The sequence below is a fragment of the Brassica oleracea genome, chromosome C3 (genome assembly GCF_000695525.1).
Source record: "Brassica oleracea var. oleracea cultivar TO1000 chromosome C3, BOL, whole genome shotgun sequence".
In the NCBI taxonomy this organism is placed as follows: Eukaryota; Viridiplantae; Streptophyta; class Magnoliopsida; order Brassicales; family Brassicaceae; genus Brassica; species Brassica oleracea.
In genome coordinates, this window is record NC_027750.1 from 5,596,558 (window position 1) to 5,610,997 (window position 14,440).

Genomic DNA, 14,440 nt, shown 5'->3' on the forward strand with positions numbered 1-14,440 from the left:
ATTGAAACGTAGATTTGGAGCAATTAGATGAAAATGATCATAGGACACTTGTGCCAATAATTCTTGTCATTGTTCCAACAGTAAAACCCATCATCTTTTGCAACAACGAAACGCACCGCAGAATCAGTGTCCGAATCGTACAAACGGTACATCCTCAAAGAGGGCACGAATTGCGCTTCACCCCAAAACGTTCCTTCGCAAGACGTCCGCTGCGACACTCTAGGTCTCGCCGGTTTATCGTTTTTTCCAGCAGTGGGTGGGATATCATCAGTCGCATTTTGTCCGCTAGTGATTGGGATCTTTATCAACGAGACTTGACCCAAAGGTATGGGTTTAGACATCCTAGGAATTGAGCCCTGGCACGTCACGAAGACGGGAACATTAGCACGTCTCTGCATCTGGTTGGATACGATAAGAGTGGCCGCACGTGCGGATCCAGAGCTAACAAAGAGCACTAGGGTCATGATCGATACCATTATAAGAGTGTCCATGAGTTTTTATTATGTGGAAAAGATGTGTTATAGAATGTAAATATATATCTCTTTTGGAAGTTTATGTGTCTCTATTTATATTATCTGGCTTCAGTTTCTCAAATTTTGAGCATTAACAACAATCACTACGTTTAAGAATTGAAAGGTGATTAATACTAAGTGATTACGGTTACCATTAGAATTAAGAGACTCTAACATTTATTGGAGACAATCTCGGTTTGGTACCTGTTATGTGATGGAAAAATGGCCTATTTCAACATGAACTTTGCCCGTCGTGCATATTCTTTTCTTAACTTTGTAGTAGTGCATATTCCTTACTGAACTAAGCAAAAATTCAAATATACTACATGAACTTTAATGCATCGTGCATTTTCATTTCCGAATTTTAGTAGTGCATATTCCATACCGAACTAAACAAAAATTATAAAATACTACATAAACTCTTAAAATCGTGCTTCTATATATATTGACCGTCAAATGTGTTAGTCATCCGTTAATTTATCAAAACAACGTCATTTTGGATAACATCTATAAACCAAAATAACTTTCTTGTATAAATTGTGTAAACATTAATTTATATATATATATATATATATATTTTTTTTGTTTAATCAAATCAATGTTATCAATTTTTTTATTGTTTTAGTATTATCAAATAAATCTATAATTAGTTATGTTTTTAAATTTACCTTTAAAAATTATTATTTTATAAATTTAAATTATTTATTATTAATTCAAATATCTACTTTATGTTTGTCTACCAGTGTGACAGTTTGAATCTCCAAAAAAATAAATTTTAACTTTACAAAATTTACCCAAGATAACGCGTTTTGATAAATTAATGGATGACTAACACCTTTGACGGTATATAAGCACGATTTTGAGAGTTCATGTAGTATTTTTAATTTTAAATTTTACAGAATTCATCCAAAGTAATGTCGTTTTGATAAATTAACGGATGACTAACAACTTTGACGATCAATATATATAGAAGCACGATTTTAAGAGTTCATGTAGTATTTTTGAATTTTTGTTTAGTTCGGTATAGAATATGCACTACTAAAAGTTCGGTAATGAAAATGCACGATGCATTAATGTTCATGTAGTATATTTAAAATTTTGTTTAGTTCAGTATGTAATACACACTACTACAAAGTTCGGGAAGGAATAGACACAACGGGTAAAGTTCATGTTGAAATAGGCCCTTTATCCGTTTTGTGATTGTTTCAGAGAGAGATAAAAAAATTTCAGAGATGTCATCATTAGTTTATTTTGTTGTAATTAGAAGATTGAAAACTGAATAGTTCTGTGTATTTCATTAATGAATAAGACATCCCTTATATAATGGTTACAAGATAGAGATAAAAGGAAAGAGTACAAATCCTAATCCAACTAGATTTAGGATAACTACTAAATACATAAATGGAAAGATTACATATACAAGGAAAAAGAAATAGGGTTTCCCTAAAGCTTGCGGCCGCCTCTCTCTCTCTTCTAAGGCATGCGGCCGCCTCTCTCTCCTCTCTCTAGGGTTTCGGCTATGTCTCTTTCTTCTAGGGTTTGGGCCGGTTATGGATCGGGCCGGTTATGGATATTCACCACTTGATTTATAACACTCCCCCTTGGATGCCATAACCATACATGTCATGTCCTTTGACATCGTGTGTCTTAGTAAAGTAGATGTGCTGAGCAATGCGGATTGCATTGTACTCGAATATCACTGTCGGTTCTTTGCAAACTCATGTGTGCATGAGTCTTTGCAAATCGTGTGTATATGGACAATATACCGAGCATGGTTCCATGAATTAATAATCTCAGGTTGTAAACCTATGATCCGGTGTATCTTACACGAATGTGTACCAATATCTTGTCCATTGATCTTTCTCTATTATCATGTTGAGTCATAGATCTCAACCACATAAGCTCTCGAATACCTTGGCTATTATGATTGGTTTTGATGATAAAGTGCGGACTACCATCGACCATACTGTATTCTGATCGATTCATGTTTTGAATTATAGACATTGTCTATATATGTCCGCAATTCGTTCCATGAGCGTCTAAGATCATTGCTGCAAGGATTTTACAGTCTTACCAAACTATGGCTCTGCGGCCAAATACATTCGTGGACCTCGGTTATCAATCTCTCTTGCATTCGGTAATGCCATATATATCAGACATTGCAATCCTTTATCCATAGCTTGATGGCGTCCCATGACCTCTCTGCCGTGGATCATATCACACACTGAATATACATTAGGTCATGGACTTTGATCACACATTCTTATGGACTGCAACTTATTGGTATCCGATCGAGAAGGATAGATTAAATGTCTCCTCTCAGCCTCACAGCAGCAGCAGACTGTTCTGCTATGCCGGATCCTTATCTAGGGGATCTGATGTTGGATTTGTCTATCCGGAGAACATGCTATCTGAGGTAGCAAGCTGAGGCAATCCGAATTACCTTTCTTTGGGCAGATCTTTCTTTTCCACTAGCCCGTACTACAATCTAGTCGGTCCATGCTAGTGTCACAGATCTGTATAAACCTTTTAACCTTTCTTTAGGTTGGTTCAGTATAAACACAAGGAATTCAAATTTCTATATTAGTTTACATATGGACTGAATTTGATCGTTCTTATAGAACTCCTTTACTAGTATTACATACTATTTTACGTCCACCTACTCCTCAAGCTTCTTCTATAAATACTCAACGTAAGTTGAAGTGGAAAAGCATCCCAAAAACAAGAAAACAGAGAGAGAACGAGAGAAGAGAAGAAGAAAAAAAAAATCTTCTTTAAGAAATTACGAGTAATTTCTGAGTGTATTTGGGATCGGGGTGTGAGTTGTGAGCTTGTAAAATTTTTCTGGTTGATAATAAAAGATCTGTAGCAGATCCGGAGACGTAGGCAACATTGGCCGAACTACGTTAACAATTTTGTGTGTGTGCTCCTTTCCAGCTCCCATAAATTCTGGTTTACCGCAAAATTTGACCGCGTATTTCCTAACAGGACAGGGGTTACATGTGGCCGCAAACACAAGAGAGTTACTCGTTTGGACCTCGGAGGCTTTCAGTTGGGTGGAGTGATATCGCCATTTATTGGTAATCTTTCATTTCTCACATCAGTTGATGTCACTGATAACTCTTTTGGTGGAACCATCCCTCGAGAGCTGGTTAACTTGTTTAGACTTCAGCACTTGAATGTGAGCTTCAATATTTTGGAGGGGGGATTCCAGCCAGTCTGTTCAACTGTTCTAAATTGGTGGGCCTTGATTTCTATTCAAATCATCTTGGACAAGGTATTCCTTCGGAACTGAGATCATTGATGAAGCTTGATACTTTAAACTTTGCTAAAAACAATTCAATAGATTTTCAGACAAAGCTAATACTTGTAGGCCTATGAGATTCCCAATGCCATGAGGAATGCTTCCAGATATGATATTATTTTGAAGAGCTAAACTATTGAGGCTCATTGACAGATTGGAAATGGAGACATGCAAGTCACCCTCGAGCCTATTGAATCCCACATGTACTATTTGCAGTTGGGAGCAGTTAGTCAAAGCAACAAGAAATTCAAGATCTCCCGCTGAAAAACTTTCCAAAGAATTTTCAGTAAGGCTTAATCTTTACAAATATCATAATTTTGCGAAGCTCAGAGGAATACTTCCAGTCAGGTTGCTAAGCTCCATGCCCAGATACTGAAGAGTTGAAATATTTCCAAGTATTGATGGAATGGCTCATGTGAGAAAATTATTTCCCATAGCCCATCGTTCAAGGTTTGGTAGCAAGTTACCAAAATCTGGCCTCAGGTTCCAAGAGAAATAATTACCAAACAAGCTCAAATACCAAAGGGAGGAAAAATTGTAAATTGCAGGAGGACAAATTGTTTGTTGATAACAAGAATAACTCTATTTGAGTCAATATAGTTATAGCATCAAGAATTTCTCCTTCCAGATTGTTTTCAGAAACCAATCCCGGCCTATTTTGGGAAACTTTCAGGCTTGGTGGGATTTAGTGCCTATTCAAACAAAATGTCGGGAGAGATACCACATCTTTAGGCAACATCACTAGGTTAGAAACAATCCAATTGTCAGACAATAGTTTTGAAGGAATCATTCCTCCAAGTCTTGGTAAATGTGGTAAATGTAGCTATTTGCTAAATTTACATATCCAGAATAATAAGCTCACTGGTATTATACTTGAGGAGATTGTGCAAATTTCAATCTTTGTTTCCCTAAACATGTCAAATAATTTACTGACTGGCTCTCTAACAGAAGATGTTGGACGACTTGAAAATCTTGGTATGTTAAATGTTGCTCTTAATAAGCTATCAGGGAAACTCCGAAAGACTTTGGGTAGAAATTATTTTCCTTGTATCATTTCCTTTTTTTATTAAATTTTTGCTAATGTTTTTCTCATTTTTTACATATTTTTTGCCAAATATTTATTGATCCTTTTAAATAGTAAGACAAACCATATAATCAATGAACCAAAAATCCATCTTAGAATTTTTTTCAATCATACCATTACCTCATTCATTATATTATTTGACTTAAATAAAAAATATTTTTTAAATTTAAGTTCTCACATGTTTTGTTAAATATAAACCATCCAATCAAAGGCTAATTATTTATAAAGCATATATTGACATTATAAGAGATTTATAAGTATTATAGATACAACTATATCTTTATATGAATATGAAATCATTATATTTATTTCTATAAATTATTTTCCATCAATTATTTTATGTAGTATATAAATAGAAAAAGAACTGATCAAACATTATTACATTTCATATAATTTTGAAAATTAGCTAACATAAATTATTATTTGTAATATCATTTAGGTTATTTGGCAAGTGATAATAATTAGTTTTAGATTCACTTTTTATTTTAGATCTAATTAAAATAATTAAAATTATAAAAAGTTTCGTTCATTATATTATGTAGTTTATAAATATAAAAAGAATTGATCAAATATTATTATTCTTTATATAATTTCAACAATTAGTTACCATAAATTATTATTTTTAAATATAATTTAGAATATTTTGAAAATGATATTAATTGGTTCTATATTTATTTTATTTTTAATCTAAATTTAAATAAAAGATTAAAAATTATCTACCAAACAAGTTATAACAATTTTGTTAAAACTTCACAAATGATCAACATGTAAGGAAAAATCGCTTAAGTGATTTTTCGTTTAATGTATAGAAGGATTTCTATTTTTTATAAATGTTTTAGACACTCTTATAAATAATTTAAAATTATGATCAAATTATTTATAATAATTATATATTTTAAATTATGTAAATCTAGCTGGTGAACAGAAAATGCAAAATGCATATATCATATTTATATATATATATATATATATATATATATATCGTATATTCAGGAAACTCATTCGAGAAAGACTGGTTAAACAAACATTCAGAAAAAAAACCAAAAGAGTTGCAATTGCAATCTACTTCTCGAGGTCGAGGAAACTGATGACGTGGAAACAGATGACGACACAGGTAGATGTGTTATACGGCCTTCTACTAAAATCAATTAGAATGTTTGCACCGCTTATTTATGGTTCTTTTTAATCATTTTATTTCTGACTCTTTTGTAGAAATTGTATGACTTTGGTCATAGCAAAAAAGTAACCGTACTATCAAATAAAAAATAGGTTTAAAAAATATAATTATATATATGTCGTATTGGTATTTGCCCACGCAACCAAAGAGAACTGTTGCATTTTTTTTAATAAAGATACTAACAACATTTATATATATAAAGTTGTTTTTTTACTTTTTTATGATATGCGGAAAGATCATTTGTGTCTTTATGTTTTTTTTTGGTATTTAAATTCTTCCTCTTTTAGATTATTGTAATTTGCTCAATCAATTTCTAATTGTTTACTATCTAATCATTCTCACACTTATTAGTCTCTAAAATTCAAGAAATAATTAAAATAATATAAATATATTTTAAATATTTAATTTATTCACACCTAAAAATAGCAAGACGTTTCATCATTTTATTATTTTTACTAATTTTTATTATTTTATTTATAAATTATATATTTATTTCACTATTAATATCGTAAGATAATCAAATTAAGAATAAGAAACTAGAGCACCAACGCAAATAACTAAGAAAACGGACCAGGGAGAATAATAATCGAAAGACCAAAGCCACCAAAAAGCAGGAAAATATATGCCTAAAACACAAACCAGTAGCTAAAAGTAAGAAACACCTCACAAACTAAACAAAAACATACAAGACGACCATGCAAGTGAAATACCACAAAGCTCTGGATAGAAAATACCAAAGTTCCAAAAGACTAACTCCGCACACCTATACCAAGAAAAACATGGAAAGAAAAGAAACAACTTGAGAGATAGAAAATGGAAGACAACCACCAAAAAATCAGAGACTAAACTTGAGACCAGAAAGAACCTTTTAAGCCCACATAGCATACACGAACGAAAAAATTATCCAAACCTCGAGTGGCAAACATGGCGAAAGGGAGAGCCACCACAGATGCGATGAAAGCTGCAAAGAGGTGCGAGAATAGATAGGGAAAGGGAGACAAAGCGAAATCAGAAAACTATTGAACCGCCCTCGAGCTATGAAAGAGAGCATAGAAGTCAGAACACCAAAAAATAGATCTTGGAAACCAAAACGAGCAGAGACTATTGACGGTAAGCCAACGACGAGGAATACAAAATCAAAGACAAATAAACTCTGACCCAACTAAGAAAATACAGTTCCTAACATCAGCAGAAATCTAAGGAAGAAGATGAACAATCAATATTGACTGGAACAACCTACAACGCCGTGAGAATCAACCGAACAACTGAAAATTCATAAACCTGATCTGCAACAAATACCATATAATCTCATAGGTGGAGAATGTGAGGAAGAACGAGAGAAAAAAAGTGAGTCTTTTTCCGGTGATGGTGAGAAGCACCGCACACCAGAAATGTAACGAAATACATAGACAGTACGGCTCAAGTTCAAAATATGGAGAGATGGCAAAAAACATCTTAAAAACTATAATTTTCAAAAATATGAAAAAAATATAATACAATTTTGACGAAGAAACCATTAATCTTAGAATCAACAAATGCGTAGATGCAAAGTTATTGAAATTCAATATTATTTTACGTTAGAGACTCATTTGATTACTAACATGTAATATACACACAACAACACATTATTCAAAAAAACAAACACAAAATATTAACTTATCATCTACTATTACATAACACACTAAAAACATCAAATAATGTTTTTGACAAATAAAAACGACAACATAATTACATTATCCAAAAAAAAAATCATGTTCTTGATAATAATAAAACAACCCCTAACTAAAGGCTACTGCATTACAACAGCAGAGAACTGTTTCATTTAATTAAGTATGTAACTATAATGTGGCAAAAAAGGTTTGTTAAGAAATCCTATTATATAGTGTATCATGGAGATGGAAACTTCCGTGGCCATTTGTATACACTACATGTCTCCAAACGTTATATATAATGTTAGGACAAAATATCTGTAAATTTTGATTCAATTTTTTATCCGTTTCAATTCGAACCAAAAAATCCTTTTAACTTTGATTCAATAAAGCTAGAATATGCTCTCCAAAAGATGTAATCATGGTTGAAGAACTATTTTATAGCTTTTGTGTCGTGAAGAGAAAATATCATATCAGAATTTAGTTTATTATAAGCACTGGGTTTGGCTTAACATTTTAGCAAAAAAAAAATTGTACGACTTTGGCCATAGCAAAGACAACCCGTACTATCAAATAAAAAATAGGTCTAATATATATATCGTATTGGTATTTGCCCACGCAACAAAAGAGAACTGTTGCATTTTTTTAATAAGGATACTACATATGTACTCAACATTATCACTAAAGGCCTTTGGATACTGCATTACAACAGCAGAGAACTGTTTCATTTAATTAAGTTCCTTTGGTAACACACGTAACTATAATGTGGCAAAACGGTTTGTTAAGAAATCGTATTACATAGTGCAGCACTATTAGTTCATCATGATGGTGGAAGCTTCCGTGGCCATTTGTATACACTACATGTCTCCACACGTTACATATAGTATTGGGCAAAATATCTATAAATTTTGCTTCAATTTTTTTGTCCGTTTCAATTTGAACCGAAAAGTCCATAACTTTGATTCAATAAAGCTAGAATATGGTCTCCAAAAGATGTAATCATGATTGAACAGCATATTCTAGTTTTTGTGTCGTGAAGAGAAAAGATCATATCAGAATTTAGTTTTTTTAAACGCTGAGTTTGATTCAATCAAAATACAGAAAAGACATTGTTCTAATGATCCAAACTCCAACAGTTGGACGGATCTAAAGAAATAAATTGCAAAAGAAACTGAAAGTAAAGAAACAAGACAGCGAAGATGGCTAAAGAGGAGGGTAAACATGACAATGTTATTTTCTAAAGTTATATGAGACTTACTATTTCAAGTATACATATATAGTACTTAGAGACCTTATTAGTTAGCAGTATTTGTTTAGCTAGATAGTATTGACTATTGCGAGACCTTATTAGTTAATAGTATATGTTGAGTTGCTACATTGTGTATGAAAGTCACACCACCTTTATCAGTGTCTCGTGCGGCTAAGAGAAATAGATTGATGGAAATACAGATACTGTTTCTATGTTCCAGGTGACACATTCCCATGCCAGATATTGTTACATCCAAAACCCTCCGAATATAAAAAGGAAACCACAACACTAGTTATATAACTTTTGAATTAGGTTCTTGAGGTTTACCACACCGCCACTAAACAAAAGCACATATGCGTGGGCTCAGTGAGGCCCATAATATTTGGTTTGGTAGGGTTGGTGAACTTTATGTCAACAAACCGTTTCGTCTCAACTACAGAGAACCTACAAAAACAATTGTATCTAGAGGAACCGAACAAATGGAAAATTTTCAAATATTACAATCTGGAAGCAATTTAGAAATAAAAATTATGAAAAGGAAAATAACTTTTTATCTTTTTCCTAAATTAAGATGCTGTAATTCGCTTTTCTTCAAAAATGAGAAAAGAACCTTAACTTTCTTGTGATGTTTTTAACTTTTTAATGAAAACATAAAAGTATGTGCTGAATGTATTTTTTGGGTATAAAGTGCGTGGATTTGTTAAGTTTACACTTTCTTGATTATACGATATTGGTAAAGAAAAGAAACTATAGTACAATATCAGAAGTAGTTTATAACACCATTCATCATCATCATCATCATCATCATAAAGCCCATTTACACCGAACCATAGTACTATAAATAGAATGAAAGGTCTAGTCCTTCTCTCTTTCCTTCCGACTCTGGTCTCCGTCTACTTTCCTTCTCCCCACTACTTCCTCACTAAACCGAGTCACCATGAGCAAGGTAACCGAGTCAAACCGCAGCTACCCTTTACAGCAGTCTCGAATTTTCTCTCTCGACTTTATCAGTTTAATTATACTGCAGATCATATTTATTGGGTTTTAATTTCAATGTGAGGCGATAAGATAGGACTAATTAACTATCTAATTGATTGACACATCAACAAAGATTTTTTTTAATTATTACAAAATTGAAGTTACATATTTTCAAATGTTTTTCAATTAATATTATATAAGGGATGTTAAGAAAATAATTAACGTCTTCTTAGTCTCGATTTTATAAGAAGTTAGAAATTGTCCAAGCCCGACTGTTGAGATGGATTAACAACTGATTAACAATGAATGACATGTTTGTGTTTTAAAGAAAAAATGATGTCATTTTCTTTAAACCATAAAATATTTTCAGTAACCACAGATTTCGCTTCCATGATAATCTTTACGTTAATGTGTTAATTTATTCAAATGTTAACAATATGTATTATGCATACAATACGGAAATACTCTTTAAAAAAAAGTATACGGAAGTATAAGATTTGAAATTGAAATGTAAATTTAGAACAATCAGATGAAAATGAACCAAGGCAGGGGCAGAGCTAGTTAAATATTTAAATAATATGTTAAATAAATAATGATGTCATGCAAAATTAATGAAATAAAAATTATCATACAGCATGAAATTTATATAAATAGTATTGAAATTAAAAAAAAAATATTATTGAATTTTATTGTGTATAAATAATTATTTTGTATATAATTTATATATTTTATTTAATATCTATATTTATTTCAATATATATTTATTATTTAATTTATGACTCCGGTAGTTTCTGGGTCTGCACCCCGGCTCCGGCCCCGAACACCAAGGAATCCTGTCCCAAGAATTCCTGTCATTGTTCCAACCGTAAAAGTCATCGTCTTTTGCAACGACGATACTCACGGTAGAATCTTTGTCTGAATTGTATTTGTGCAAACGGTATATCCTCTCAGAGGGCCAGAATTGTGCTTACGCAAGACGCCCACTGCGACACTCTAGATCTCGCCGGTTTATCATTTTCTCCAGCAGTGGGTGAGATATCATCAGTCGCATTTTGTCCGCTAGTGGGTGGGATCTTTACCAACGAAACTTGACCAAAAGGTATGGATTTAGTCATCGTAGGAAATGTGCCAAGGCACGTCACGAGAACGGAAACATTAGCACGACTCTGCATCTGGTTGGATACAATAAGAGTGGCGGCTCGTGCGGATCCAGAGCTAACAAAGAGCACCAGGGTCATGATCGATACCATTATAAGAGTGTCCATGAGTTTTGATTAATGGGGAAAGATGTGTTATGTAATGGAAATATTTATCTCTTTTGGAAGTCTATGTGTCTCTCTATATATATATATTATCTCGTTTCGGTTTCTCAAATTTTGAACATTAACTACAATCAATACGTTTAAGAATCAAAAGGTGATTAAAATGTGATAACGGTTACCATTAGAATTAAGAGACTCTAAAATTAATTAGAGACAATCTCGGTTTGGTACTTTTTTCTGGGATTGTTGCACCTTGCAGTTAGAGAAAGATAAAATGTCGTCATTAATATCTGGTTTGGTATGGTTGGTGAAGTATACTGTATGAACTTTATGTCAACAACCCGTTTCGTCTCAACTACAGAAAACCCGAAAAAACAACTGGTATCTAGAGGAACTGAAAAAAAAAATGACATTTTTTTTAAATATTTCAATCTGTAAGCAATTTAGAAATAGAAATTATGAAAAGGAAAATAACTTTTTTTAATATTTTTCCTAAATTAAGATGCTGTAATTCGTTTTTCTTCAAAAATGAAAAAAGAACCTTAACTTTCTTGTGATGTTTTAAACTTTTTAATGAAAACATAAAAGTATGTGCTGAATGTATTTTTTGGGTATAAAGTGCGTGGATTTGTTAAGTTTACACTTTCTTGATTATACGATATTGGTAAAGAAAAGAAACTATAGTACAATATCAGAAGTAATTTATAACACCATTCATCATCATCATCATCATAAAGCCCATTTAAACCGAACCATAGTACTATAAATAGAATGAAAGGTCTAGTCCTTCTCTCTTTCCTTCCGACTCTGGTCTCCGTCTACTTTCCTTCTCCCCACTACTTCCTCACTAAACCGAGTCACCATGAGCAAGGTAACCGAGTCAAACCGCAGCTACCCTTTACAGCAGTCTCGAATCTTCGCTCTCGACTTTATCAGTTTAATTATACTGCAGATCATATTTATTGGGTTTGAATTGCTCACTCTGTTTTGTCTCTCTGAACAGAACAACAACAAAAGAGATGGCGGCGGTGAGAAGAAGACGGCGTCTATCACCGTCGTTTTGAAGGTCGACATGCATTGCGATGGCTGCGCTTCAAAACTCGTTAAAACCGTTCGTGCTATCCAAGGTTTGATTTTCGTATGAACAAATCGAACGTTACAGTCCTTTTTACTAGGAACCTACACTGGGTCATTTAAAAATCCCTACTTTAATTGAAAAATAACAATAATGTGTAATAATATCTCTCAGGCGTTGAGACGGTGAAAGCAGAGTCAGAGAGTGGGAAAGTAACGGTGACCGGGGATGTAGATCCGGCTAAACTCCGGGAGCAACTTGAAGTGAAGATAAAGAAGAAAGTCGAGTTGGTTTCTCCTCAGCCCAATAAGGAGAAAGAGAAAGAAGACAACAACAAGGACAGTAAGGACAAGAACAAAGAAAAGAAGTCAGAGGAGAAGAAACCTAAAGAGGTAAAGCTTTGAACTTTACTTAACCGTTCGTATTATTACAATACCAAGAATCTGATTCTAAAAGTCTGTGTTAGGCTCCGGTAACAACGGCAGTACTGAAGGTGGGCTTCCACCGTGAACGGTGTATTGAGAAGATTCAAAAGACTGTCTCTAAAACCAAAGGTTTGAAGAGAGAGAGAGAGAGACGACAAAACCTATGAGTTCTGTCAGCGTTTTCAAAACGCTGTTTTTAGTTTAAAACGCTGACGACGTTTTTTGTTTTTGCAACGGCAGGTGTGAGTGGGTTTTCAATAGATCAGGAGAAGCAGTTGGTGACGGTTAAAGGAACAATGGACGTGAAAAAGCTCGTCAGGAGTTTGACTGAGAAGCTAAAACGTAACGTGGAGATTGTGGCGACGGCCAAGAATGGTAACGCAAAAGAGAAACAGTACGTGGCGGCTCAGCCTGCTCACGGGTCTGCGTATTTTCCGGGTGAGGATGGAGATTCGATTGAATACTTAGCACCTCAGATTTTCAGCGATGATAATCCGAATGCTTGCTTCGTTATGTGAAGCGGCGGAAGAACATTGACGGGTAGTAGAATTGTAAATATGCGCTTAAGATTTTTTTTTTTTTTTTTTTTAAATCTAAATCTAGTTTCGATTGGGAATAATATAATAACTAGGTAGTAATCTGATTATCTAATTAATTAATTTAAGATCTTATTTTTATCTATTTATGAATAGTCTAAGTTGGACCATTACACTTAATAGCTTTCCTATAATTTCTATTTATATCTAACTTAATTATTATTAAATATATATCCTAACCTAAAATTAAGGAACTAAATAACTAATCTATTATTTTTTTTTAAATAATAAATTCAATTTATATTAACTATACTTTTAAGTAAATAATCAATTATATTTTATTTATTAATACAAAAAGAATTATATATGCCTACTAATTCATATATACAACCATATTTTAATTCAAATGCAAGAAACAAAATCTTTAAAACCGTCACCAAATAAATAATAATATACTTCTTATTGATAAAGTATTAAAATTATATATATATAGTAATAGTGATTAATATTTAATGATATGCTGGAACATGTTGTTATTGATATTTTTTATGAATATAGTCTCACGGATTATTCCAACGCATAAAATATTTATCAAATATAAAACTAATTGAACAAAACATACTTTAAGTTAAGCTTGAGCGTTCATGTATAGGTTGCGATACGGTTGGGTATTAAAAATTTTGGTTCTAATTTATATCATATCCTAGGTCTCATTCTGGTAAATTTTTAAGTACAGATCATGTTCGGATTTTGCTTCTAATTGTATCACATCTAAAATTCATAAAAAAACCATATATTGTTTTGATTCAGGTAATATGAGTTCGGTTCGGAAATATCCGAAGTTAAATCTAAAATTGAAAAGCAAACATAATAAATAAACTTATTTATGCATGATTAGATATTTAAGGTGCTTATTGAATATTTAAATACTTTTTTTAGATATAATTTCAAAATAAATATAGAATTGAATATTTTAAATACCTATTTACGTGATCTTTTATCATATGCCTTGTTTCTCAGGTCATCGAACAAAAGTTTAATCATATCTGTTGGACCGCGCATATCTTTGGATTTGTTGGACTATATGATGAAACAAAAGTTTACTAATCATCATCTTCGCTTAGAGCATCTCACACTCTATAACTTTAAATATTAAGTTTTTTGTTCTAAAAAAAAGAACTTCAAAACT

The 14,440-nt window shown here is 32.6% G+C and overlaps 2 protein-coding genes across 2 annotated transcripts; one reads left to right on the top strand and one right to left on the bottom strand.

Moving 5' to 3' along the window:
- Positions 1 to 23: 23 nt before the first annotated feature.
- Positions 24 to 476, bottom strand: LOC106329726. The gene has a single exon (XM_013768379.1). It carries the CDS (start codon positions 474 to 476, stop codon positions 24 to 26), a length of 453 nt encoding a protein of 150 aa, XP_013623833.1.
- An 11,534-nt stretch (positions 477 to 12,010) lies between these two features.
- LOC106333783 (heavy metal-associated isoprenylated plant protein 26-like) lies at positions 12,011 to 13,271 on the top strand. Its single transcript, XM_013772192.1, has 5 exons — positions 12,011 to 12,086; positions 12,219 to 12,342; positions 12,465 to 12,682; positions 12,757 to 12,844; positions 12,956 to 13,271. The coding sequence occupies exons 1-5, from the start codon at positions 12,078 to 12,080 to the stop codon at positions 13,231 to 13,233; spliced, it is 717 nt and encodes a 238-aa protein (XP_013627646.1). The 5' UTR covers positions 12,011 to 12,077; the 3' UTR covers positions 13,234 to 13,271.
- The last annotated feature ends 1,169 nt before the right edge of the window (positions 13,272 to 14,440 follow it).